The sequence below is a fragment of the Fonsecaea pedrosoi genome (assembly GCF_000835455.1).
Source record: "Fonsecaea pedrosoi CBS 271.37 unplaced genomic scaffold supercont1.3, whole genome shotgun sequence".
NCBI lineage: Eukaryota > Fungi > Ascomycota > Eurotiomycetes > Chaetothyriales > Herpotrichiellaceae > Fonsecaea > Fonsecaea pedrosoi.
The window spans coordinates 3,682,189-3,708,326 of NW_013550613.1; the positions used below are offsets into that span (position 1 = coordinate 3,682,189).

Sequence of the window (26,138 nt, forward strand, 5' to 3'; positions counted from 1 at the left end):
TATTGTTGCTGACAAGAATGCTGTGAAAGAGTAGCGGTTTCGTGTGTCTCACAAAGGGGCGATTGGCTTCGTGGAAAATGGCGTGTTTGCTGCCTGTTCGGCGGAGTCAAAGAGTCGAGCAAATCACAAACAAACGTTCCGAGAAGAGAGGACGACACAAATTTTGACTTGAGCTCGAGGCAGGTATCCCCTATGGCAGGTAATTTGCAACACGCAGGAACACTGAAATAGCATTGACTATGACATGAGAGGGGGCAAGTGTGCGATGGACAAAGGCTGCGAGACACGATGATGATGAGGAGGAGGTTGCGTCGCCAAATGCAGCCAAAAATCAAGACAGAAGACAGACATGTTTTTCTCCATTGCCTGCGCCTCTCACTTTCAGAACCACAACATCCTGTCCCATACATCATGTCAATTATGGCAGACAACTGCTTGAATGCTTGAAAATTGTCCTCCTGTCCTGCCGCGGTCGATCCCAGAGACAGCTTTGGCCCTATGGAGTTTCTACATCTTCGCTGCTTAGTTAGGCGACCGACGGCGATCAATACTTAACCGAGCGCGACACAATTGACATTTCACCTACGGTTGGACCAGCTTCATACAGCACAATCACGGTAAACAAAAATATAGTGGTGATGCTGGATGGTGTGACAACTGCTCTTTCACTCCCGTCTTTGTGCCGGCCCCTCTTACTGGGGTTGCTGTCGGCCGAGGGAGGGAGGCGTCGGCGTCAGCGTCGGCGGATGCGGCGGTCGAGCTAGGCAACACGCAACACCTCCTTCCGCTTCAAAAGCGTCATCCCATCCCAACGCGCCCACCGACGTCGTACCTCCGACTTTTATCCAACATCATTCTCAACGCTCAGTCTTCTCACTTTCTCCTCCAGTCCTAGCCTCTATGAGAGGATAGCATTGCTCACCATCATTACATCAAAATGCCCAAAGGTCCAAAGTCTATCGGCGTGCTGTGCGGTGAACTGGGCATGGATGGCGTTGCCGAAGCCAAATTCCGCAAAGATGCCCAGGCCTACCTCAAATCTCAGATCGAAGATCTTCCCAATGCACCGGATGAATTGATTGAACCTGTCGCCGTGAGCTTCCTCGAGACCGGAGGCGGTAATAAACACTTCTCGTGGGACGCTGCTCTTGTAAGCTCACTTCTGATATGGCTGCTTTCTTCAGATGGCCTTGGTACGTGTCTGCGCTGACGGCGACATACAGAACTATCAATGGGAAGCCAGCGATCATCGCCATACTATCCTCCGCTACGTGACCGATATCATGAAGATGCAGCGGTGGTATACGATTGACCGTCTTCACAAGCGCATCAATGGTGCCGTGAACTGCCCTGGCTGCTTGCTGCACTCTCCAAAACAGGGGAGCCCGGAAACCGTCGATAATGCCGGGACTGTTAATCACACTCAAATCGATGACACCAGGTCCTCTGATGGTAAGCTTGTTTCTCGAAGAGAATGACGCCGGGCTGACGGCTGTACCTCTACACCTGACAGGATCCGATGCTGGAAGTCTTCATCACGATTCAGGTAGAGACGACGCCGTCGGGCGCAGCGAAAGCAGGAAGCGACACCGTGCCAGCCGTGACCGCTTTTCTGAATCGGAAAAGAAGCGGCAAAAATCGACAGGGTCGCAGGAGGAGACCGGCAGAGTGAGCATTTCGAGAGACGAAATCTCACAGAACACGTCTATCTACGACAACAATGCCTTTCCGAAGGCACGGCTTCCAACCAGCTCAAACGCGCACGCTGGTTTTACACCAGTCAACCCTACCCCTGTCATGGAACTCCGGCCCCCATCCAGACACGAAGCTCCATCCCCTACGCTTGCTTCTTCTCAAACGCTCACCCTCCGAGACTTCAACCTCTCGATGCGCTATCGCGGTAAGCAGTGGCACTTCAACAGTGTCGCGCATAAAGCCAAAGTCCTCGAGCAGATCCTCTTGCAAGAAGAGAAGGATGTCGAATCCTACCCCACCCTGGCATTCTCCAAAGGAGCCAAAAAAGCAGGCCTTGGAATTGACGGAAGTTCAGACGATGACGAAAGTGTCTTGAAAGATTACTTCCGCTGTTACTCACATTTCATGAACAACCGATTTCCACGGAATGAGAAGTTGTTGCTCGAGAATGGAGTGAGGCCTTCCGCGTAGCTATTGGCAAGAACAAAACATCGAGTTTGCCCTGGATGTTAATCGGTGGTATTTGACCCTACTGGTGGTGCTGGCGCGTGTTGGCAAATCGTTCAAGGATCAGTGCAGGTATTGAGGCTCGCTCGGTCAGGAAGAGGACCTGGTAGCCACGTTGGCGAGGACTGGGTTTGAGAAAAGCATTGTCCTGTTTTACTATGTGTATCTACAGTCTGGTTTGAAGAGTTTGCTGGAGCAATAAAATAATGGAATCGGGTCTTTGAGGCCCGTGAATTGACGCTGCCACAGCTAAGCAGCAGTGCTAGATTCTGGCATCCCCTGACCGTTCAAATGAACCCCAGGTGCTATAGTCCACGAGTAGATAGGTGATGCTTCTGGGTGGCGATCTGACAATTCTCCCCGTAGATCAGCCCTCGCACTCCTGGTCCCCTTCCTCCTCTAGCATGCGAGCGGCAGGCCTTTCGCAGTCACAGTCTCGCTTCGTTCTCGTGTTGCAGGTGCACAAGAGTGGACATGGAATAGAGTCGGACCAATGGATGGCCCAACAACAGAAAGTGATAGTGAAGCTACATTGATGGGGAGGACTGTAGCGCAGTCTGCAAGGTTACGGAATGCCGCGAATTACGGTGGTGGCTTTACCTAGCGTGTCTAGCCTGCTTCGGCTAGTCCCATTTCCTCCCCCGAGATTGAATCATCTCTTGAAAGAACCGGAAATCCGTGACAACAACACCTCCTTTCTGTTTGATCTCTCTACGATAGACAAGAAGACTCTTTCAAGACCGACCTGCGCAAGACTGTCAGACTGATCCAACCCTTGGCTCAGTCTCGATCATCACTCCAGCTTTCTCCTAAAACTTTTTATGCACCCTGCGCCTTCTGAAGCCTCCCAAAACGCGACTTCAGTAGAACCCGCCCAGCATCTCCCCTCGTCTTCTTCGCAGCATGGACTTCCAGACATTGAACATGAGGCCTCTGTCGGCTTACTCTCCACGAGTAACCCCAGAGAGCCGACTCCAGACTTGGAGGAATCGGCTGACAATGTCTCCGTTCGCTCCGTGGGCACCCAGCGTGGACGGCCATCCAACACCAGATGGATAAGCAGTCGAGACAGTTCGTCTCAAGGCTCTCCCGGTAGTCGTATCGACGAATATGAAAGGGCACACACCCAATATCGAAAACCATCCGACGGCATAATCTTTCAGGTTGTCCCGTCCTCGAAAGATAAGACCTCGAGGGTCTCAGTTGAGAGCTTCCCCAATGGTAGGACGCGAATACAGACTTGCAGAAGGATTCTAACAAGCAGCAGAGGTTCTCACTCACATTCTCTCGCACCTGCCTCCAGAGACTCTGTCTTCCATGAGCCTCGTGTCTCAACGGTTTCACAAATTGGTCACGACACCGCACGCATGGCGCATTGCGTTTGCCAGATACTTTCCCGGTGCTGAATTGTTGGCCACGGGCACAAACAAGGCGACACAGGAGTCAGTTTCGGATGTCGAGAGAGCACAGCGCAGGTCGTTCACGCGGTTGTCCGCCCTTTCCTCGTGGAGGAGCGAGTATATCCTTCGGACACGACTGCTACGCTCTCTCGGCCGCGGCCGGCCTGCGATTGAAGCAATATCTCGTGCTGGTGCTTCCCGTCATGCCAGTAGCGCAGCTGCGGCTGCCGTTACTACCTATGCATCCGGCTTGTACTATCCAGTCAGTCATCTGCACGCTACATTCGGGGTGGGCTTAAACAAGAAGCAGCCGTTGTTCATGCATGGAGCAGTGGAGCAAGGCGCCGTCACCGTAAGCGACCCGGCCAGTGGTAAGCCTGGTTCTTGGGGACTGACGGATTTTGATGCCTTCAAACACTTTGCTGACCAGTTCCCTGGCGAATTGCCTTATGGGTTGGGACCCGGGAACGTGGTTGGGATGACCAATGTCATGGACCTCAGTCAACCTTATGGGAAGGTATATGGAGAGGCTTGTCCAGGAGGGCGAGTCTTCTACACCTCGACGAGCGAGCAGCGGGGCCGATTTGTGTCCATTTCTTCAGCGGCCAACCATGCGCTCGGTATCCCTGAAACGACGATGATCGGCTGTGCTGTTTGCTCGGTCTGGATTGCCAAGTCCGAGTCTGTTCTCAAGGCCACCAGTGGTATATTCGGTTTTCTTGCAGGGTTCTCGAATGGAGTGCTGGCAGCGTATGCCCTCGGAGTCAACCCGGTCCATGATCGCCGGTTTGACAAGGGAGAACTTACTGCCAAATGGGTTCTCTGTCCAGGTGTTCCCATCATTGCAATCTGTGTCGACGAGAGGGTCTCCGCTCGGAGATTATCTTCACGTCGGATCTGGGCTACTGTGCTGAATGCTCTTGGAGAGGTATTCTACCTTACAGACGTCCCTACAAGGCCAGAGTTTGTCGGCAAAGCTTCGCCCGAAGAGCTTGATCGCCTGGCTTGGAGAACGGGAAGAAGTGTGCAATGGTCATTGGTCGAGGCTACGCGACGAACAGCAAAACCAGACCCGTTTGGCACGGCAAAGGTTGATGGCAGTTACAGTCCACGCATCTCGAGCGACGCATGTAACTTGAGCAAAGATCAGATCGTCGCTGAAACCAAAGAAGTCGAGGAATTTCTACGCCACAAGCCAAAGCATTTTCAGAACATCTGCAACGGGTGGGACATGCAGCGACGACTGATCACTGATTTTGCTGGAGACGACGGTGCCAATGCTGGGGAATCCGTTTTCGTCGTGGAATGCGGGTTGTATGGGAACAACGGGGCTTTGGTACGCCGTTTTACCAGATGCATGACCAAGATTACCGTCGATCCGGAGCTGGACAGCTGGCCAACGATCCAGTCGACCATCAAGCAGGCTTCCATCTTTGGGACGACAAGCCCACCCCAACAATCTCCATATTCCTCTCCAGCGCCGAGAAGTGTTCCCAGGTCGCGTACTTCCAGCCAAGATGACATTGTGAGCTCGAGATCTAGAGAAGTTTGGCACATTTCGAATTTCTCGTTTGCTGAACACCGAAATATCCACATCTCGGCATTGGCTTCTGACGAGTCAGAGTTCGCCACCCTGCACGTTAGTGAGGATCCTCTGCTCGGAATGTCTGGTGGCTCCAATACATCTTCCCCTCTTGCGTCGCCTCTAGGCCACAGCGGCACGTTGAGCTCGAGCTTGGAGATTCCGGGTCACCGTGCGCGACTGTTCGGGATCGGTACAATGTCTGGCATTGTCATGCTTTGGGACATGCGTGCTAGCCTCTCTCCCAGTCCCGAGGTTGTCAACACCATCTCGCCAGTCAGGGTCATATACACAAAGTCTCCGCAGATTGCCTCACTTGCTCTCACCTCTCTGTATGTTGTTCACGGAGGTAATGAAGGTCTGGTTCAGGCATGGGATCCGCTGGCGTCCACAAATGAACCAGTCAGGACACTCAATTCTCGATTCTCGGATCGAGCAAGACGACGCATCGCTCAAGCTGAAGCTTCTGTGCAAGGCGTTGGAAACAACTACTTTGCCGCTGGAGCGATTGTCCTGGACCCAGACCCGACAGTGTTGCGGGGCATGGTTTCGTTGGGTTCTTACGTCCGATACTGGTCTTATAGCTCGACTGCCGCGGATGCGTACAAGACGCGCAAAAGGGGCCAGCTCCGTCGCCGCTCAGAGCGCGGCAGCAACTCTACGCCAGCTAGCCAGAAGGTCAGCGCAACCGGACGTGGACTGATCAAGGACTATATCAGTAATGAGAGGCATGAAATGGAGCGGGATAAAGTCGTAAGGCAGAAAGAGCTTGAACGTCTGAGCGGACGATTTGGTACCAATATCTTGGGTGAAGGGGCAAGTGAGGAGGAGCTACTGGCCTATGCTACGATGTTGAGCGAGGAAGCGTTTTCCAGCGATCAGAAGAAGAGGCAGGAGACTTATGGCGACAGTTCGATTGCCTCGCCCATTCCATCTCACAGTGGCGCAGAGAATGCAACCGATGCCGAGCTGGAGGAAGCCATCCGTCTGAGTCTGCTGGAAAGCGAACAGATGTCGTCTTCACCAGCAATGAGCGCTAGTGACTTTGACATTCCCATTCGGTATGCGAGAGGCTCGAGACATGGAACACCTTCGAGAAGTGGGAAGGCTGGGAGCAGCAAAGCAAAGGCAGCTACGCAGGAGGAGGACGATTTGGCATTTGCTTTGCAGTTGAGTCTCGCCGAGGAACAAAGCCGCATGGCCATGGACGAAGACTTTCCTATGCTTTCGAAATCCACGAGTGGTGGATCGGACGGGAGTGGGAAGGGGAAGGGCAAGTCCAGACGGCGTTGAGGGTGTTGGGTTTGTGCTTTGCTTGTGCTATACATTTCTCTCTCGTGTGGTGTGTGGGGGATTGGGTTGTAATATGCGTATCTTCTTCACTGGCCTTTGCGGTCACTTTCTTAGGGGTAGCTTGATAGCTAATAAAGTCAAGGTAAACAAGGAGAAGTGAGAGCTAAGTGAAGCCGAAGCCGGATCTCGGCTGAGCCACAGTCCAAGACTCGGTCTTCTTCGAGCTGCGGTGAAGCTCAAGCTCCCCGATGCGCAGCTCCAGCTTTTCCCCGAAATCCGTCGAGCCGTGAAGCCGTTTTCGTCGCAGCCTCGGCCAACACTCCGCACTCAAGCTTTGACTTAACCCTGCGTTCATCTGTCGCAGTTAGTGCTCCCAATGCTCTCTGTGAGTACCAGACGAGCTCAGCAGCGATGACCCCGTCTGTTATGTCCCTCGCCCTGCTGCGGCGGGCGTCGCCATCGCCATCCCTCTACCATGGCCTCAAGAGACACTTTTCCAACACGGTCGCCCGCGAAGCTTCATGGGGCTTCATTGGCCTGGGTGCTATGGGTTTGTTACCCCTTGCTCGCCTCGAGAGAGAGAGAGAGAGAGAGCATTACCGATTCTGATTCAATGTGTTTATACAGGATACCCCATGGCGAAGAACCTACGAGCCAAGATCCCCGAAGGCGACACGATGACCGTCTTCGACGTCAACACTGCGGCGTTGGAGAGGTTCTCCCAGGAAGCAACACCGACTGGAGTATTCGTGGCAAAGAACCCTCGCGAGCTGGTCGAGAATTCTGTGAGTCTGCACCACTTCGTCCATCCTGATTGCGAGGGCTTCTCCAGTTTTCCTTTACATGATGAGCACCTATTGTTCTATCTATGATCTAAGTTGGGGATGGGGGGATCCCGCAAAGGGGAAACTTCCCCCCGTCCTTTGCCATGATTTCCCTTTTAATTTATAGCCAATCCTCTGAAAAAGAAAAAGAAAAAGCAGTCACGAAAACATTGACAAGCGAAGGAAAAAAAAACACATATAGCCAGGTCAACTGGCCTCAGAAGAAGCGTGATGCACTGACTGTTTATGCCCATTCCCTGGGTATCTAGGACAACATCATCTCGGCACTCCCTGAACCACGACACGTCAAGGGTGTGTTTGGAGACATCCTTGCCTCTTCGCTCCCCAAGCCCTCCACAGAGCAATCCAGGCTCTTCATCGACTGCTCCACGATCGACCCCATCACGTCGCGTGAAGTCGCCAAGCTGGTCAAGGACAAGGCGGGGGCCGACTTTGTCGACGCACCCATGTCGGGCGGCGTGGTCGGTGCCCGCGCCGGCACGCTGACGTTCATGGTCGGGTGTGAAGAGAAGGACATCCCCAAGATCGAGAAGATCCTGCTGCTCATGGGCCGGAAGGTGTGGCACATGGGACCGCAGGGTACGGGGTTGAGCGGCAAGCTGGCCAACAACTACGCGCTGGCGATCAACAACATCGCGTGCGCCGAGGCCATGAACCTCGGGGTGCGGTGGGGCATCGAGCCCAAGGCCCTCGCCAACCTGCTCAACTCGGCCACGGGCAAGAGCTGGCCCAGCGAGATCAACAACCCCGTCCCCGGCGTCATCGAGACCAGCCCCTCCAGCAGGGACTACGAGGGCGGCTTCGGCGTCAGCCTGATGAACAAGGACCTGAGGCTCGCCATGGCCGCCGCGAACGAGGCCGGCGCCAAACTCGCCCTGGCCGACAAGGCCAAGGAGGTCTACGACCAGACCGAGAAGGAGTACAAGGGCAAGGATTTCTCCGTGGTGTATCGCTGGCTGGGTGGGAAGGAATAGAATTACCTAGAAAGAGAGAGCTTATAAGCCTAAACAGAAAAAAAGTGTCAATCGGGGTCACCTTCTACTTGACTCTACTTGACTCGACTCGGCATCTCCCATATGTATGAATGTGTATGTATATGCACTCCTTAGTACTTTTAGTACCTTTATATACCTCGTACAGTACAGAAATACCACACCGAGACACATAGGGCTTTGGTAGACAAAAACATTCATTGTTCGAGCCATGGTTCTCGAGGCACGGTACAGAGTATACATATGTATATCTACCGAGTCCCTCCTCGTAGAGTTCGTGAGTCCCTCGTAACGCGAGCTTGTTAAAATAGTCACGTGAGGACGAGTCCAGTCCCATGTCCAGTCCAATATCCACGTCCAAACCATGTAGAGTACAGAGGTCCATGGTACATACGCGTACAGTAGAGTACTCGGTCCCCGTAGAAAAAGCTCGACAGGCGCCGTGAATAATATTTGTCTTATTCGTTCATCCGTGTCAAGTGACACGAGCACCGAGAGTACTTCATACACCGTAGGGACTCGTTACAAAGTAGTACAGTTCGTCATACTCCACTTGGGCTCCTGCCCCTTTCAACTGAGGAGGCCTGAAATGCAGGGATACGGGATAGGAAATCATATATCCGTTGTACATATACGAGGTATATACCGTATGAGTATACCGAGCACCTCGTCCTTCGTACTCATACATTGAATAGACAGATCCCAATGTCTGGCTCAAAAAGAGCCTGACAATTGGCTCGTTGGTTTCCCCTAACAGCAATATAATAGTAATCTTCTGGTTCTTGTTCTTCTCCCCGCCGCTGCTTACTCTTACAGCCATCCAATAACAGCCCCATCCGTTTCTCGGGTGGGTTGGCGGAGATTTGCCGCTGAGCTTCTCTCACAAAAGCCAGAGCATTGACATGCATCAGCATCATCGAAAAAATAGGGGGCACATCCGGGGAAATCAATGTCGGCACGTCTTGCCAATACGAGCAAACAGGAACGTAGATGCAGTACCGGCGCTGCAGAACGCTGACGGGCAACAGTGGTGTGGATGTGTCTTCGTCTGGCCCGCGTCTCATATTCCAGACCGGTTGGCGCCACATTTCCTCGTTAGCAATTATGGACAACAATTGGCTTCGAGATAAAGGCGAATCGGGGTGCACAGAGTGCCTGCCAGCTGCTGACAGCCTGGCCGTGTCCCCCCGTGCCCCCCTCGCTCTCTAACAGTAGTCATCTTGCTAGAATAGGATTCCCTCTGCCCACAGCCGTGGGAACATCCCGAACTACGAGTATGACTCGTTAGACTAGAGCCGGGTGAAACTTGAGATGGGGCGGCGATTCCCGAGAGGTGCCAAAAGTCCGGACTTCGGGTGCCACTGCGACATCTTCACGTTGCCTGCCTGACCTCATAAGCTAGAGGTTTAGAGACCAAACCGAGAATTCGTGATTTGCTGCAATGGTGCAGGAGGAATCCTGCAGAAACGGTACCGACTCGAGGTGTGCCTTCGACCAGAGCCGGAGTAGGCAAACACTACCGAGCGTGTGCGTGTCGGTCCCCGAGGATGGAGCATGTTGTGCATCAATGACAGGATTGTGTCAACGGTAGGGTCAAGGTACTGATAATGGAAGGAATTATCAATGAGCTGAGGCCTCCAAGGCGGCCGCCAGATAGCAAAACGGCATTCTTTGGACATGGTCAATCGCGCGTTCTGTCAAAACCACTTTCGGTCTTGTTCGTACCTCGAGGATCCGAGGAAAAACTGATTGGCTTTCGAGGATCGTTGAATCTCGTTGCAGACAGATCGTCCAAACGAGATAACGCGGAGCTCGAATCGGGAGGAGGACTGCTTCCCATTTGGTGGCCAGTTCATAAACCTGTGAGGCTGGGTGTGTCGGCGTGTCTCTGTTCGACGCAGAGGTCGTTCTCGTCTATAGAATGACATTCCGAATAGCCATGGTTGCGATACGAGAATCCTTCTCTTCGGATTCTCCTCTTTCCTTCCTCCTTACCGCCTCGTCATAAGCCTCCTTTGCCAGGAGGCTGATAGGATCCTCGAAAAAGAACATTTTTAATTCCTTCTCCAACCTTTTCCATTGTCGAGCTTCGCCGTAGTTGTCCAAGAATTGTCCCATGACAGTTGTCCAGCCACGGGGACGAATCTGTCCATGCTGTATCACAGTCGCAATCATCATATTCGTCCAGAGATAACACTTGCGTTCCGGCGCTTTGTGACTGGGCGTTTGGTGCAGAGCAATGTCCGCTAGAGCTTTCAGAGCTGTCTCGTAAAAGCCAGTAAGATGATCTTGAAAGTGAATCACTCGCAACAGGTAGCAGTATGCCACCAGACCGTGAGATAGAAATCTCTCTGTAGTGGTGGTTTGCAGAGTAGCAAGTCGATGAAGATCTTCGAGGGTCGTCTGGATCTTCCTTCTCGAGGTGACACCGAATTCTTCGACGCGGATGGTATCCGACAATTTCGCCTTCACCGTGGCAAAATGGGACAGCAGTCGAATCATTTGTAGCGAAAGCACCCCCGTCAGACCAATGTCACAGAAGCCTTGGGGCAACTTGGACAACATCTCACAGACTTCAGGTTTGAAGGGATGGGCCATGTAGACGGGGAATTCGGCATTTTGGACCAGTTCTCCAGAGTACCGAGTTGACTTGTCAGGTGTCGAATCTGCCGCAAACAGAAACGACCATAGCGCCTCATAGGCGTCGATATTTGCCTTGAGCAATCGTTCCCAAGGTGTAGCACCGTTGATCCCACCCCTTAGCCTGATCATCTGCCTCATACCCGAGACATGAGCGTAGGCACCGGTGTGGTCGCCCAGAATATAATCAATCGTTCCCAAGGTCGCCACGACGAGGATGGTAGTATCGTCTGAACACTGTTGAGGATCCTGAAGTCGAGAGCGCAGTTTAGTCATGACATTTCCCCGGTGCCATACAAAGTGTCGGTCGCCACGAGCGGACTGGCCCGAAGTGGCGAGGTATGTAGCTCGACATAGAGCGATGAGGCCCTCAAAGTAGATATCGGATGACATGGCAAAAGGCCAAAGCAGGCTCACATAAGGGTTAGAATGACTGTCAAAGGCAAATGCGGTGCCATGCTGAGGCGCCCAGACCTGGACATCTAGATCCAATTAGACCAAATGGGACAAGGAGAGATTGTCGTTCGATCGACTCACAATATTGGGCCATGGTTCCCACGCAGCCAGTGCTTGGGATGGGCAGGGTCTGGAAAGGATCAAGCTGGAGTCCGTTGGAGGGAGACCTTCTGATTTGTAATTGACTGGCAATGGCCTTGGACAGAAACTCTTCCTTGGCCTTCTTCACCTTGGGATCCAAGTGCTTGAGGGAGATAGCATTGCGCCGCGGTGATCGAGGAACCCGTCGCCGTTTGATGGCATTTTGTTGCGCCCAGGATTGCGGGGTGGTGATCGAGACAGTCAAAACCGGTTCTTGCATAGTGTCGGAATGCATAAAGTCGCTATGTATCCCTCCAAAACTGCGAGCCTAGATCATCTCATATTGCATCATATGAAATGGGCGCGATGGACATGAGGAGCGAGTTGAACAGACGGCGTGCGTTTGACCATACGTGATGAGGAAGAAGAGGACGACTGTGACTTTGTGCGCCTGACGGCCCTTCTAAAAGCCCTCCAAATGAGCACACAACCTTTCCTGCGCCACCTTGGACATTTGCTGCTTATTTGATACGGACGAGTCAAAGGGGGAGAAAGGGGTTGAGCAGTCCCGACGAAATTGTGCCTTAGCGGTGATTGTAGGGTGTGGGTAGGTCAGACGGTTAATGAATGTCGAGCAACCGGAAGCGAAGGCGAGGGCGAGGGCGAGTAGTAGCGGGAACAGGACGATGGTGAGATCTGATTGTTTTGTCTTACAACAAGCGCAGTCTGAAACAAACGAGGGGAGGCAGTACCAAGTACCTCGCACTCGTGCCTACAAGTACTCGGGAGGTACACAATAGGTAGAGTATGGGGCCTTGACCCCCGTATCAAGTAATTATACGGGTTGGTTCGATAGGCCTGGAGTGCTTCTGGTGCTTCCCCTCGTGCCCTCCTAGGCTTAAAATTGGTGACACATTTCCGCGGTGGGTATGGGTGACAGCGGCGGCAGCGTGGCCAAGAGCCTCTTCTCGGAAGCCACTCGGTGCCTCTAAACGAACCAGTCAGAGGGGGTTGATGGTCAGGAGGGGCGACGCATGAGTTATCCGGGCGCCTTAGTCAAGAGTGGATTGTTCATTATATAACACTAACCATCCAGCTAACTGGGCGTACTGGGCTTGGCTGTGGGTGTTACGGGTAAGAAACGGGAAAGTATGGGCGCCCAGGTCTCGGGTTAAGCCTCTTCCAGGCACCTCTCACGTTCACCAATGATGCCTAAAAAAGATTCACCTTCTCCGTTGCCTCCCACTAACTAAGATTTGGTTTGCCCTTGGACACTACATCACTGTGCATTGGTGGCCTGTATCGAGTCACCGAGTCTACCTGTACTATGTATGACTACATACATATATCAGCCCTGGGACGACGAGGGGAAAATCCTGCATTTGTATCCTTATCCAACACATGCACCTATAGTCTTCAGGGGCCCCCCATGATTACTCCGTCCTGTGGGCACGATACTGCACGTATTCCGTCTACACGGCACAACACAAAATGTCCGCTCCCCCAATCGGCCTCCAGTTAATGCCTCCAGTTAAAAAAAGGTCGCCCACATGGCTAGGTCTCCCCTTCAAGTGCATCTGTTACGTTTGTCGCTTCATTCCTTCGTTGCCCACTTCCTGCCCGTCATCTCCCCAGCCATCATTACTCCGTATTCACATGCCTGATTCGTACCTGCCATGTTTTGAAGGTCAAAAACCAACTTGCAAATTCCAACCTCAACAATCATCAATTCATCAATTGCCCACTTTAATCCTCTCTGTCTTTCCCCTCTCCACTCTCTGTGTTTGTTGCATTTGGTCAAGGTGTCTGAAATTTGTCTGCTCTCTCATCCGTCATTGTCTGTGCTTTTGTTTCTCATATCCTGACTGCTTCCCAATACCCTGTTCGTCCAGCCATGGATCCTCGATGACCGCCCTCCGTCATGATTCTACGGCCCTCGAGAAAGCTCGCTGGGCCAATGTATCGTCGAAAGTCCGGCCTCATTGCGGCTCTGCTCACCCTGTTTCTCTTCCTCCTTTTCCTACAAACCCGAATTCAATATGATGACGCTGTTGAGCCTCCTCCACTCACCCACCCTGAGCCTGTCCCCGAAGCCGTGTCTCAACACAAATCCGAGCCGAAACCGCCGGTCAAGATCAAGAACCCCCTCCTCGACAGCCAGGCTGCGTTCTGGCGGAGTCTCTATTTGATCATCCTGAATAATGATCCCAATTGCCGGAACGCTCCCGACCTCGTGGTACCGCAGAAGCTCGATATTGGCTTCGATCCCACTCACGACCATCCTCGACCTGATATCCTGTACATGGATACCGCCGACGTCAAACGCATGCGTGAGGCTCATTCAAACTTTGTCAATGACTTGAAAAGCAATCCTCCCAACATACCTTATGAGCCGGGCACACGTGGCATTGTCATGACGGGGGGCTTTAGCCAGCTTCCCGTCCTGGTTATATCTGTTCGCATGTTACGAAGGGCCAAGTCTGAGTTACCGGTTGAGGTTTTTGTTGCCGATCAGTCTGAATGGGATGAGCAGATCTGTAATGTTGTCCTACCGGCCCTCAACGCCAAGTGTCTTCTCCTTTCCGACATTTTCCATGCCGCCAGCGCGGGCGTGTCGATCGACCGATTTCAGTACAAAGTCATGGCTATCCTATTCTCCTCATTCGAAGAAGTCCTGTTGCTTGATTCTGACGCCTTTCCGGTACACAATCCTCTTCCATTGTTCCAGGAAGAGCCCTTCAAGAGCACCGGATTGATCGTCTGGCCGGACTTCTGGTATGCCTCTGAATCTCCCTACTACTTCGAAATTGCGAAAATCGACAGGATCCCCTCCTTGAATGAGCGAGCTGCTGTCGAATCGGGTGAAGTCATGTACTCCAAAGCCAAACATCAGTTGTCTCTTCTCCTTGCGGCATATTACAACTATTACGGGCCGACCTACTACTATCCCCTCCTCTCTCAAGGTGCCCCAGGCCAGGGTGACAAGGAGACGTTTGCTTGGGCAGCCACGGCCCTCAAGCAGCCTTTCTATGCTGTCCATCAACGGGTCATGGCACTCGGCCGGTTTGACTCCTCTGGCAATTACCTTGGTAGCGCTATGGCTCAGCATGATCCCGTGGCTGATTATGCATTCACGAATGCCTATGGTCCTCCCCACGAGCGAACCCAAGACATTGGGACTGGAAAGGACAACCATTTCGACATTCAAGCTTCGGACGTAAAGCCCTTTTTTATTCACGCCAACTTCCCCAAGTTTGATCCGGCCACCATCTTTGACCATCAAATGGTGGATTTTTCCGGAGAGGTATCTGGCGCTGGAGGCCCCACTCGAGACACAAACGGCACGAACGTACGTTGTTGGATGGACAAAGGTCGTGCTATCGAATTATTCGGCTTCGACGTGGAGTACAGGTTCTGGCAAGAAATCAAAGAAACTGCTTGCGAGAATGAGCACCAGTTCGGCACATGGAAAGGCAAGCGAGGGATCTGCGCGAGAACTCAGAAGTATTGGAACGACGTCTTTGGTTCGGATGCTGCACTTGAAGACCGGCAAAACATGGGAAACTCGGTGGAAATGCCTGCGCCCCCTTGACAAAAGTCGCCGCATACTCAGGCGCGGCCTCTGTCGACTCGTCCGCACACCTTCCCCATGGCCGAGCACACACGATTCCTCAATATTGATAATAATGGGCTCATCCAAAAGCGCTCCTTCACAAATAAGGGCGGCTGAGTTTTTGTACATTTTTGGGACGCACAAACAACGATTAGACTGAAGGTATTAGCGATTTGATCCCGGCGCCATGGGAAATTTTGAAACGATGTCACGATCAAGATACAAAAGGTTCACATGGAAATACACGATACCATGTATAGATATGGATGATATGGGATAATGGACTCTGTTGTCACGAGCTGGGTCTCTATGTGAGGTACTCGAATGAGCCAGATGGTAATAGTCTGAGAGTGTTGGTCAGGAATGTGTGATATTTGTTCGAACAAGCACCGACCAAACCAACGACAAGTACATAGGACATAGCTTGATCTGACTTTGAACAAGACATTCCAGCACGGCTTACAAGATAGTGATGCTGCAAAGGGCTGTTCCTGAATGAATGACCTGGACGAGCGAGTGAGTGGTCGAGTAACTGTGCGCCGCCAGACTCTTCTCATTGCCGCAATCGAGATTTTTGACGATGCCATCCCCTCGCTTTGAATGTCTGTTTGTATCTCAACGATAGATCATCACACGTACACTACAAGAAGAAAGACCAGAAAGACATGGGCAGGCGATTCAGCCAGCACAGCCAGCATCATGAAGCAGATCTGGGATGGTATGCTATGCTATGGATGGTATCACACCAGTCGAACCAAAATAGAAGATTTGATTGAGTGACTGAACGATTGATTGATTGATTGATTTGGTAGTCTCTCTCTCTCTGGTGCCCAAAGAAGATAACAACACTTGTCTCTGAGAAGTCTGGAGCCCGAAACCTGCACCTGAACCCATGTCCCATCTGTTCCATATCGACTGTGACTGTCGACGACAACCGGTAAATGCCAGCCAGCCAGCCAGCCAGCCTGGACTTGACGCCACTATTAACACAGAACAAAGCCAGACCCAAAAAAGCACATATCCGCCCATAGAGATTGGTTGCCCAAACAAGATCCCTCACTAATACGACTCCTCGAGTTCCGTGCTCCATGCCGCATCGCTGCCCTCGACCCTCACAACGCCGCAATGGGCGTTCTCATCTGACATCTCCCTAAATCTCTCCTGCGCATGGCGATACTGAGAGCTTTGGTATCCGGTGTGATGATTCTTCGCCGGCGGTGGCCCCATCTGCCCTGCAAAAGCGGTCCCTCCAGCAGGCGGGCCAGCCGCTGTAACTGGTCGTTTCTGCCCGTTCGTGTTATAGTTCGGACCTAGTGCGTTGGCCATGGGGTTGTGACCAAGTGTTTTCGACGAGTAGTAAGTATCCCGGAGGTCTCGTTCAGGTTCCATATCTGAGACATCCGAATATGTTTCCCAGTTCTCACTCCCACTAGCTGTGGTGCCAGTCGTCATGTTGGACGAAGTATTGGAAGTTTGGCGAGAAACAATCGTTGAAGGTGGCGCAGAGGGGTTATGTCGTATGCTCTGACTATGGCTATGTATGGAATTGGACGAAGAATGGGAAGGCTGATGTTGATGTTGATGTGGAACATGAGATTGGTAGAATGGATCGGATTGATGAGATGGAAGGGGGGCGTACTGGGGGTGTTGCTGACCGCCCCGATTGATGAGTGAGGCAGACATATATGACATTCTCTCGCGGTCGTCATATACATCTTCTGGGCTCATTGGTCGCACGTATCGACTGCTTTCACTCGATCCGGAAGAGATGGTGCTTGCAGGTCTATTAGACGTCGGCGGAGGAGGCTGGGAATTCACTGCGAGAGCGGGTGCGGCTTCTGGCGGTGGCACAAACAGATCTCTCATCTTCGGTGGAGGTGCGCGTGGTGGTCCCATCGTCCTGGCAGTTTGGGCGTAGTTTTGCTGTGGTTCTGCTGGCATGTGGTACGGACCTGGTCGAGGAACTGCCCGGCGTTCAGGTGAGTTCTTCAAATTTCCCAGAGGGACGCGAGCCGGGATTTTGGAGGGAGACTTGGGTTGGGATGAGGAAACAGTGGTCGTGGCTACTGAAGTTGGTGCCGCTTGTTGTCGCATGGTGCCAGGCCTGCTGGTTGTGGGAGTTTTCGCTGTTGTTGACCGCGGTGGCGGGCCTTTCATCACGCTGCCTGGTCTTGCTGGAGGTGCAGACTTTGCGGCGCTAGCAGCTGCTTTCGAAGCGGTCGCAGGAGCAGGGGTCTTTGATCTCGGCGGGAGACCATTTGGTGTCTTGGATCGTGGCGGAGGTGCTTTGACTTCAGTGTCTTCGATCTCGTCTAGCATTCGTTCACCCTGGACCAGGAAGGGTCGCCCATATTCATCCTCGTACTTCTCCAAAACCTTTGTCAACTCTGCTATAACCTTTGGGAGCTCCTTTGCGATCCGCTTTCTCATCTTCTCCTCTCTTAGCAACTTTCCCGGATCACGTTTCTCTCCCTTTTGAGGTTTCAACAAGAGGCGTGAAGCATCATTGGCAGATGCCGCCAGAGCCTCTCGGTCGGCTATCAGAGACTTGTACTTCTCGACCATAGCGAGAATGGGTGCTCGTTGTTCTTTTAGCGTCATGAGTCTTTCGATTTCTGCTTCATGGGCAGAGAGCAGAGCGTCACTGTAGACGTCTGAGAAAGCCGGCGTGAAATCGAGCATCTCTTCTTCGGAGAAGTACAGTGTATCCCAGAGTTCTTGCAGTCTGACACGAGCATCCTCGACAAACAGATGTAAATTCTGTCTCTTGAGCTCATTGAGTCTCGCCAGCTCGTCCTCGAACTCATTGATGGTCCTAAGTCCACAGCCTCGGTTGGCAGCCAGGAATGCTTTCCTGTCGGGCTCTTCAATTCCAAGCCGATCCCACAGCGTCTCGATACTCTTCTTCACTTCACTCAAGCGCTTCTCGCGGTTCTTTTTCTCGTCCAGGAGCTTATCGCGACGACTCTTCAGCCGATCAAGATCGGCCTGATGTAGACCCAGCTGCTCAGGCGAGTCGCGGTAGTGTTGAACAATCAGGGAGTCTGTCTGTGCTTGGGGGATGCCTAGCTCTGACCACAACCTAACAATCTCCTCTGCAGTTTGTTGCACGATCACAACTCTCTTATTATATTCATCGTATACCCTGGTAAACTCTTCATCAAGTGTGGCGACGTAGGAGGGGGAGAGGTCGAAGTTGGGAGGACAGCTATTGGAGGAGGTAGGAGGTAGTCTAATCTTGACAAATGATGACTCGAGGTGAGAAGAGTATGACTCGAGGGCTTGTACAAGCTTCTTGACTTGTTCAAAACGTTCGCGATGTAATCTGTTGACAACATTGTATTTCTCTTTGAGGTCGCGTAGACAGTCGATCAGGGGATAGGTGACCCGTAGACCTTTCGTGTCCAAATCGTAGCCTCTGTCCTTTTCGTCTTCAAGAGATTGTTCCATCTGTTTGATAGTTTTGATGATGTTCTGAGCCTCTTCCGTCATGGCATTTTTCTCTCTGATGAGGTAGTCAGTACACTTGTACACTTGAGAACTTGGGGGATTTTGTCCATACGAGTTGACCAGTCGAAGCTGGTTGTGTAGAGCTTCAGATAGAGCGGCAAAGAGCTCTGTTTCCCTCGATTCGCGCTCATTTCGAGGAACTCCTATCTCGTCAAATATAGCGTGTAGTTGGCCGATAATTGTATTGACTTGGGTGGTGAGGTAGCTCGTATCCATAGATGGAGGCATGCTTGCGACTCAGGCTCGCGGCCGAGAGCAGCTTTGCAAGTTTCGTTCTCGATTCCGATATAAACGGCCAAACGGTTGCATGGACTGACGGGAAGAAATACGAAGGAGCACGCACTATGGAGAACGAAAGATGGTCAACAGGTGGTCGTGGCGTGCTGTCGAATCAGGATGAAGGTGTGGACGATGCCATCATGCCGAAAGATCTGGTTGTGTTGATGCGCGATTGTTGACGGAGCAACCACACACACTGCACAAGTTGAAGTGCCGCGTGCCTCACCGCCTTGGATGTAATTGTCCGAGGGGCAGCGGCAGAATTGTTTCAACTCCAACACTGCGGATTAACGCATCAACGCCCACATCAGGCACACCAGGCACAGCTGCATCTCATCCATCACTACTGACACACACGTTGTCGAAACGTCTAATACTCCTCTACCATGTCGACCCTCTCAGCTTTGCGTAACTGGGAGGCTGAAAACAATGTCATCACCATCGACCCCTTCCAAAATGCCCTCTACAACCTGCCCGATCCTGCCGCCTACAAGACCTTACAAAACTCAGCCCCATGGAAAAAAGATCCTGACTACTTCACTCACGTCCGCATATCTGCCCTTGCTCTCCTCAAAATGACAACCCACGCCCGGTCCGGGGGCAGTCTCGAGATCATGGGTCTTATGATTGGTTACGTCTCGGGTCGATCGCTCGTCATCACAGATGCTTTCCGGCTTCCAGTCGAGGGGACGGAAACTCGAGTCAATGCGCACGCTGATGCTGATGAGTACATGGTCAACTTTGGCATTTTTTCTAGAGAAGGAGGCGGCCAGCTGGAAAACGCCGTGGGGTGGTACCACTCACATCCGGGGTATGGTTGTTGGCTTTCAGGCATTGATGTTCATACGCAAAAGACACATCAGATGGTCAACGATCCCTTTGTTGCGGTGGTGATCGATCCAGACAGGACTGTCTCGGCTGGTAAGGTGGAAATTGGTGCTTTCAGGACCTACCCGGAAGGGCACATCCGCAAGCACAAACAATTTACAGACGACAGCGATGAGTACCAAGCTATTCCTCAAGATAAGATCCAAGATTTTGGTGTGCATGCCAATTCCTACTATCCCCTGGAGGTCACTCACTACAAATCAACTCTTGATACGCATTTGCTCGGCCTGTTGTGGAACAAGTACTGGACATCGACGCTGTCGCAGTCACCTCTCTTCACCAATCGCGACTACACCAATAAGCAGATCGCCGACCACGCCGTCAAGATTCGAGCAGCAGCCAACAGACAGAGGGCTGCTGCTAGCATGTTCCGACGAGAGCAGGAGTTGGTAGGAACGGGAGACAAGAATTTCAAGATTGTAAGAGATGGTACCATGGAGCAGATTGTTCGAGGCGGCAACAAGATAGCCACAGAAGAGCTTGCTGGTCTGTTGGCACATGAAGTCAAGCAAAAGTTATTCTGGGGAGTGGTGCAGGAGGCCAGGCAGAAGGCAGCTCAGCAGACCGCCCAATCGATGACGGACGAAACTGTGGCAAGCAACGGCGGTTGAGCAGCGACAATGATGGGAGAACCCTTCCTTATGCAGCAAAAGTTGGACGAGGGTACCAACACCAATTGACAAAAGCCCAGATGGTCATTCAATGAGGCGACTCGGGCTGTCGAAACTCTTTCAGAGCCAGTTGACCCACCCCACAAATGAGAGTGGATGAGCTGATTTGAGTCGCGTTCAGTACTTGGTGTTGCGGGCTAGGTCTGAGGGCGGAGGAATCAAGGTGATGACAGGCTTATGAGACGACGACCAGAGGCAGGGCGATACATGGGATATGAGGATAAATGTGGAGATGAGACTGGCCTGGCGGAGTGTCTTAATAGAATAAGCCAGGCTTCCGTCTGCGCCATCCATTGGCTTCGACCATGTAATCATTCAGATCAAGCTCCAGACTCTAGAAACATGCGCTTGCCCGCCCCATGGGGAAGCCGAGAGGATTGTTTTACCAGCTTGAGAAGTGCATCTCTAGCTAGGTATCAAAGTGTTTCCTAAGCAAGTAAGTACTCGTTAAATATCGAATACTTTCAAAGGGGGACATCCGTGTTGCATGAATAAAGCCATCGGAAGTCCTGAACGAATACATCTGGTTTTGTGCCGGGTACTACTCAGGCAATTTTTTATATGTATTGTATCTCTTCCCCATGACGGGTTTCCAGGCACTCAGGCAGTGGATACTAGGTATTAACTAGCGAGTAGGTAAGTACTCGGTATCTCGGTAGATATGTAATTATTCATTCTCGCCGTATCTCTGCTCCCCTTTGATGCTTGGTATTATCGTATTCACATTCCTTTTTATAGACCAATTAACTACTCGGTACACCGTGTGATTACATGTCCCCTGTTTAATCTCTGTATCTTCCTTGCCTTCGGCTTCCCTGGTCTTCTTCCATTCCCCTCCCCCACCCCCTCCCGTTTCCGATCTTCACACTTGGTACAAGTAGCTACCGAGCACCTCAGGATCCCGTAACGTGTCTTCCGAGACAAGATCCGTGCGGAGGTCTTACTCCTTGTTCTGAAATTCTGACTCTCTCGCTCTGTAAAAGTACGAGTACGAGGTACAACCACTCCTACGACTGCTATTTCCGAGTATGTAAGGCGGTAGATTGTCACGGGTGGGCGGGTGTGTGGAAAATTTCCCGCGGCAAGCCGCGGCCCGGGGCACGGGGTTCTGGGGGTGTCCTTTCTACCCTTCCTGCCTTCTCGACTTCGACGGAGGTACCACTACCGAGCACCCGTATTTCGAATTCCTCCTGCCTTTGCAACTGCGGAGTGCTACACGTAGGCGCCTGGGGCCGGCCGACGAGCCAGCTGGCCCAGCCAGGCCGAGTAGTCGGGGTTGGGCTCTCTTTATTGCTCCTTAAACCAGTTAGCCCGCCATCTCCTCTTCTCTCTCGTCCCCTTTGCTGGGGACTCCCCAGGTCCCTCATGCCCTACTAGGAACCTACCCAGACCCGGCCCTCAATCGCAATTACCTTCAGGATTTTGTATCGAGTAGGTACAGATCTCCTCGTGCCTCCCTACAATACCAATCTACAAACATACCTCATACAAGTGCACCGTACCGAGCACACCGTACGCGATACGCGGTACTTCAATAACCGCGCCCCCTTGCGTCGCCCAGGCCTTCCCTCGTTTCTTCCCCTGCTTCTTTCCCCCACCCGAAGCGAAGCAGCCAGACAAGCAAGGGTCGTCGGAGTTCGGGGTCACCCACCTACAAGAACACTCACTGACACACGCACTCACTTACGCAGTCACTCAAATTCCGGCTGGCTAACTCACTCACTCACACACCTCCGGCCTTAACTCCCCGGGTCCCCTCCTCCACTGGCTCCGCGGCTCCCCCTGGCCTCAACTCCCGAAGGAACCACAGGTGCACAACAAGGTGACCTCGGAACGTGTGCTGTGAGTTTTCTACACAGTACCGAGTACCTACTCCTTCCTACTCGTAGACCCCATGTTTGCGGAACCTTCCGGCCATCATTATTATTCCTCCGCGGTTGACCTCCTCTCATCTCCGCGCAGGGTGGAAGCAAAAGCAGAAGAAGCCGGCGGCAAAGAATGTAGCAGAGCAACCTTTCGTAGGTGAATCAAACGTGCTCTGGCCCCCGTGTCTCCAAACTCCCATTGGTATCATTTAGCACTTCATGTCGAAGCATATAAGGTATACCCGGCTTACAAGAAACATTCGAGGGCCACAAAGAATTGGATTGAAGGACTTCAATATGGATATAGTTATAGATATAGGGTGGACGCACATCTAGCTCCAAAACAATATCAATGCACAATCCCTCATCCCATTCCCATTCCCAACCGTAGCGGCTCAGCGGCTCGCCGGTGACCAGTGCACAACCTCCAGGCAATCCTCAATCTCAAAAGATTCAAGATCCATTAACCCATGCCACCTTTCATCTCAAAGCGGCCGTTACAATTTCTTCCATGCCATCCATCACTTCTTTTCTCTCCCTGAACCATAAACTTCTCCTTGGTCGGGCGAAGCGTCCAAATCGATAAAGTCCACCCAAACCAAAGCGTTCCCATGTCGGTGAGCCTTGAGTGCCAATGTCCCTGGTTTTTGGACCTGTTGCGCTCTCAAGATCTGCCCGATATCCGAATCACCTCCGTAGGTGTATGGGGATCCAGCCACTGGATTCCCTACTCGTCATGGCGACGGCCGCGAGGGAATCAATCTCTCAAGTGTAGTACCACAGAAGCCAAATTCCCTCCGTCACAGCCTACCCTTTCCACCAAGGTCAATCGCCTCGCGCTAGATGCCATAAGAAACCAACCCAACACAATTCCCACTCCATTGCTTCCACATTCTCCAGACAAGACAAAAACACGCTGAAACGCAAGACAGATTCAATAAATAGATAGTTCACACAAGAAAATCCTTTTCAGGTACACAAAAGGTCCCACAGATATCAAGGGTCGATCACAGCCGAACCCGTCGGGGGTTCGTAAGACGATACTGAGAAATGTCAAACACGATGGAGCCTTGGTCACTGGCGTCGTCAACCTCGATAGTGTCGCTCACCAGACCGGCTGGGCTGTCGTTGGACACAATATCGGGTGCACTGTAAAGCCCATGTGGCTTCACGCTGTCCAAAGGTGGGCCGAAGGTAAGAGGACTCGGATCTTTGCCGACGCCGATTTTGGGCGTAGGCAGGTGATCGACGGACGGTTTAGTCGATAGAGAACCGTCTGAAGCAGCATAGCCTTTGATGAAATCCGAACCAAAATCATCAGCTTGCGAGGATTCTTCGTTCTCTGCTTGAACTTTCTTCAAAGCCTCGGCGGCTGCAGAAGCCTGCCCGAGAAGAGCATCGAACTTCTGCAACATCGATTCCAGTTCGGTTTTGCAGTCCCCATCTCGCAGGAACTGGTGCGCCGCCGTCTCACACAATGTCTGGATCTGCTCGAGCTCTTTGTCCACTTGTAGAAAGTTCGCCTCCTCATCAGAGGAGGCCGGCTTGTTGGCCGCAACACGGCCTTTTGCTGGCAGTAAGGTCGGGGTACTTCGGGATACCATGGAACTTCTGATATCGTCAAGCATGGCAAGACCATGGCTGGTTCGAGCGGTCAACGTGGGAAGTCGGAAACCTCTAGCAGCCGCAAGTGCAGCTTTCCCTTTCCGCAGGTTGTTTCGGCCAATGCCGATCTGCTTCACCATAGTATCGAGCTGTTCTTGCAGATACCCATCGTAATAGACGACGACGTGATGCCTGTTCCTGAATTTCTGAGGGCCCGACGCACCCGAGCGGATGGAAGGGCCTGGCTTCCTCTTTCTCCGTACTTGGGCGTATAGATATTTGTTCCCGGCCTCTAGCGGATTGAATTGTCTAGGATCAGGCGAAGACAAGCCATCAGCACTCTGGATTGTTTGAGTCTTGTCATCGCCTTGTTCCTGGTCTTGGGGATGGATCGAGGACACTGAGGGTGACTTCCTGCGCTTCGGTTTGACTTGGTTTACCAGCCGAGAATATTCTGCCGCGAACTCGGCATGCTTCTCAGTAACATGGGTAGACAATGCTTCAACGCTAGCCCGCCAGGTGGGAAGGTTATCAACGAGATAGACGAAGCTAGAATGGGCATCCATAGCTTGGGCCATGGCGGCCACAACAGGTGAAGGGAGGTAAATTCAGTGCACAAAGTGGTTGAACAGCTTAAGACATCGTTTCGGTGGCTCCAAGTCGTGCGAGGTTGGAGTGCACCGACAGGAGGGCGATGTTAGGAATGGAGGAGGAATGAGACGTGAAAAGCGGTGTGCGGGTATTCGAAGTTAAGTATGGGTGTCGAAGTTGCCGGTTTGCGAGACACAGGTTGGAAAAAGTGCGGCCGATTTGAAAGGTGAGGTCGAAATATACACACAATACTATCCACAGCGTTCCAGCTCAAGAAAGTTGAACCTGACGGACTAGATATTGCGAAATGCGAGGGTAGAGAACGAGCAGGTCAATGCGACAAAAATTCGTGGAGTGGTAGGCGTGGACTCGAGGGTGATGGGTGGTAGTATTCGGGAGAGTGGGAATCGGCGAGAGGAAGTAACACGGACTGGAGGAGAAGATGCGGTGTCAGATGCGAGCAATTATTGTAACGCAACGTGGTGGATGGAGGTGGCGATGGAGCAGAAGCTTTTCCCCAGTCAAGCGTCAAGCGTCAAGCGTCTGCGCAACAGGGTTGATTCCTTCCACAACCGTCGATGACCAGACACTTGCAGCAATGATGTTGACTAGACCAGATCCAGCAGTCGGAATATGGTGAGATCAACAAGAACAACTCAGACGGGAAGCACGAAGGATAGAGGCAAAAGATATGGAAGAAGACAGGAGCAGGACAACCTGAGGCCGCAGTCGTCCTTCTCGACTCCGAGTGGAAAGTCACCTACGGTAAATGCCTAGCGGCACAGTGGCACCTTCCGTGGAGCCTATCCTCCTTTGGTAGAGGAGGCTGCCGGGTGGGAGAACTGGACACCCATGGGCACGATGGGCACCATCTGGGCACCAGGGAAGGATCCTTGGTGCCCGAAGAGCCTAAACCAGGTATTCAGGTGGTCCAGGTGCACAGATCCCTACCTATCAAGTCCCTGGCTCACCTGGCTAAACTAGGTGACTAGCAATTTGGCATCAGGGTCGCTAGGTACTTTGACCAAGTAGACAGATGGCCGTCTTTCTCCGTGCCTCCTCTTCCCTCCCTCGCCCTCGTTTGTATCCTGGCTGCCCAGACTAGTTCGCTTCATCCACGCTTCGTCGACTCATGCTGATCAGAGTCATCAGACTACAGTTTGAATCCCTATCTGGGCAACTGGGGCAAGGGCTCATTTCTCCTCCCTCCCTCCACTTTGGCTTTTCTGAGTTACGGCTGTCGCCTCCGCACCTTCAGCTTGACCTTACCAAGTACAGTAGAGGCATGCCCCCAGCCTATTTGCGAAAGCCGAGCAGGGAACGATTCGAAGTCACTTGTGCTTGACCTTGAACCTGTCCCCACCACCAACCTCTTTCCACCTCCCGTTCGGCCCGTCTCGCAGCCTACCCAGAATAGGTCTTTGCACCCAGCCGGAAGACTGGCATCAAAGCCAAGGGTGTTTCGCTTGTCCACAGCTGACGCCATGGGGAAAAACAATCTTCTGTACGAGTAAGGAGTTCAAGGATCCTCTCACACAGTGCCGGTGGTCTACCAATGACAAGAGATGAACCGGAAAAGTCCTTGACTCAAGGCATGCTGAGATTCAAGATGGATACGAGGACAC

The 26,138-nt window shown here is 52.3% G+C and overlaps 8 protein-coding genes across 8 annotated transcripts; 5 read left to right on the forward strand and 3 right to left on the reverse strand.

Annotated features, from left to right (window-relative positions):
* Positions 1 to 937: 937 nt before the first annotated feature.
* Positions 938 to 2,166, forward strand: Z517_05260 (uncharacterized protein; the record flags this gene model as incomplete). The annotated part of the gene is made up of 3 exons (XM_013430587.1): positions 938 to 1,150; positions 1,224 to 1,452; positions 1,514 to 2,166. 3 exons carry the CDS (start codon positions 938 to 940, stop codon positions 2,164 to 2,166), a joined length of 1,095 nt encoding a protein of 364 aa, XP_013286041.1.
* An 857-nt stretch (positions 2,167 to 3,023) lies between these two features.
* Positions 3,024 to 6,477, forward strand: Z517_05261 (uncharacterized protein; the record flags this gene model as incomplete). Its single annotated transcript, XM_013430588.1, has 2 exons — positions 3,024 to 3,423; positions 3,470 to 6,477. The coding sequence occupies 2 exons, from the start codon at positions 3,024 to 3,026 to the stop codon at positions 6,475 to 6,477; spliced, it is 3,408 nt and encodes a 1,135-aa protein (XP_013286042.1).
* Positions 6,478 to 6,888: 411 nt separating this feature from the next.
* Z517_05262 (3-hydroxyisobutyrate dehydrogenase) lies at positions 6,889 to 8,296 on the forward strand (the record flags this gene model as incomplete). The annotated part of the gene is made up of 3 exons (XM_013430589.1): positions 6,889 to 7,027; positions 7,105 to 7,262; positions 7,571 to 8,296. The coding sequence occupies 3 exons, from the start codon at positions 6,889 to 6,891 to the stop codon at positions 8,294 to 8,296; spliced, it is 1,023 nt and encodes a 340-aa protein (XP_013286043.1).
* Positions 8,297 to 10,228: 1,932 nt separating this feature from the next.
* Z517_05263 (uncharacterized protein) lies at positions 10,229 to 11,771 on the reverse strand (the record flags this gene model as incomplete). The annotated part of the gene is made up of 2 exons (XM_013430590.1): positions 10,229 to 11,436; positions 11,492 to 11,771. The coding sequence occupies 2 exons, from the start codon at positions 11,769 to 11,771 to the stop codon at positions 10,229 to 10,231; spliced, it is 1,488 nt and encodes a 495-aa protein (XP_013286044.1).
* A 1,641-nt stretch (positions 11,772 to 13,412) lies between these two features.
* Positions 13,413 to 15,083, forward strand: Z517_05264 (uncharacterized protein; the record flags this gene model as incomplete). The annotated part of the gene is made up of 1 exon (XM_013430591.1): positions 13,413 to 15,083. The coding sequence occupies one exon, from the start codon at positions 13,413 to 13,415 to the stop codon at positions 15,081 to 15,083; it is 1,671 nt and encodes a 556-aa protein (XP_013286045.1).
* A 1,080-nt stretch (positions 15,084 to 16,163) lies between these two features.
* Positions 16,164 to 18,842, reverse strand: Z517_05265 (uncharacterized protein; the record flags this gene model as incomplete). Its single annotated transcript, XM_013430592.1, has 1 exon — positions 16,164 to 18,842. The coding sequence occupies one exon, from the start codon at positions 18,840 to 18,842 to the stop codon at positions 16,164 to 16,166; it is 2,679 nt and encodes an 892-aa protein (XP_013286046.1).
* A 437-nt stretch (positions 18,843 to 19,279) lies between these two features.
* Z517_05266 (uncharacterized protein) lies at positions 19,280 to 20,392 on the forward strand (the record flags this gene model as incomplete). The annotated part of the gene is made up of 1 exon (XM_013430593.1): positions 19,280 to 20,392. The coding sequence occupies one exon, from the start codon at positions 19,280 to 19,282 to the stop codon at positions 20,390 to 20,392; it is 1,113 nt and encodes a 370-aa protein (XP_013286047.1).
* Positions 20,393 to 23,324: 2,932 nt separating this feature from the next.
* Positions 23,325 to 24,500, reverse strand: Z517_05267 (uncharacterized protein; the record flags this gene model as incomplete). Its single annotated transcript, XM_013430594.1, has 1 exon — positions 23,325 to 24,500. One exon carries the CDS (start codon positions 24,498 to 24,500, stop codon positions 23,325 to 23,327), a length of 1,176 nt encoding a protein of 391 aa, XP_013286048.1.
* Positions 24,501 to 26,138: the final 1,638 nt, after the last annotated feature.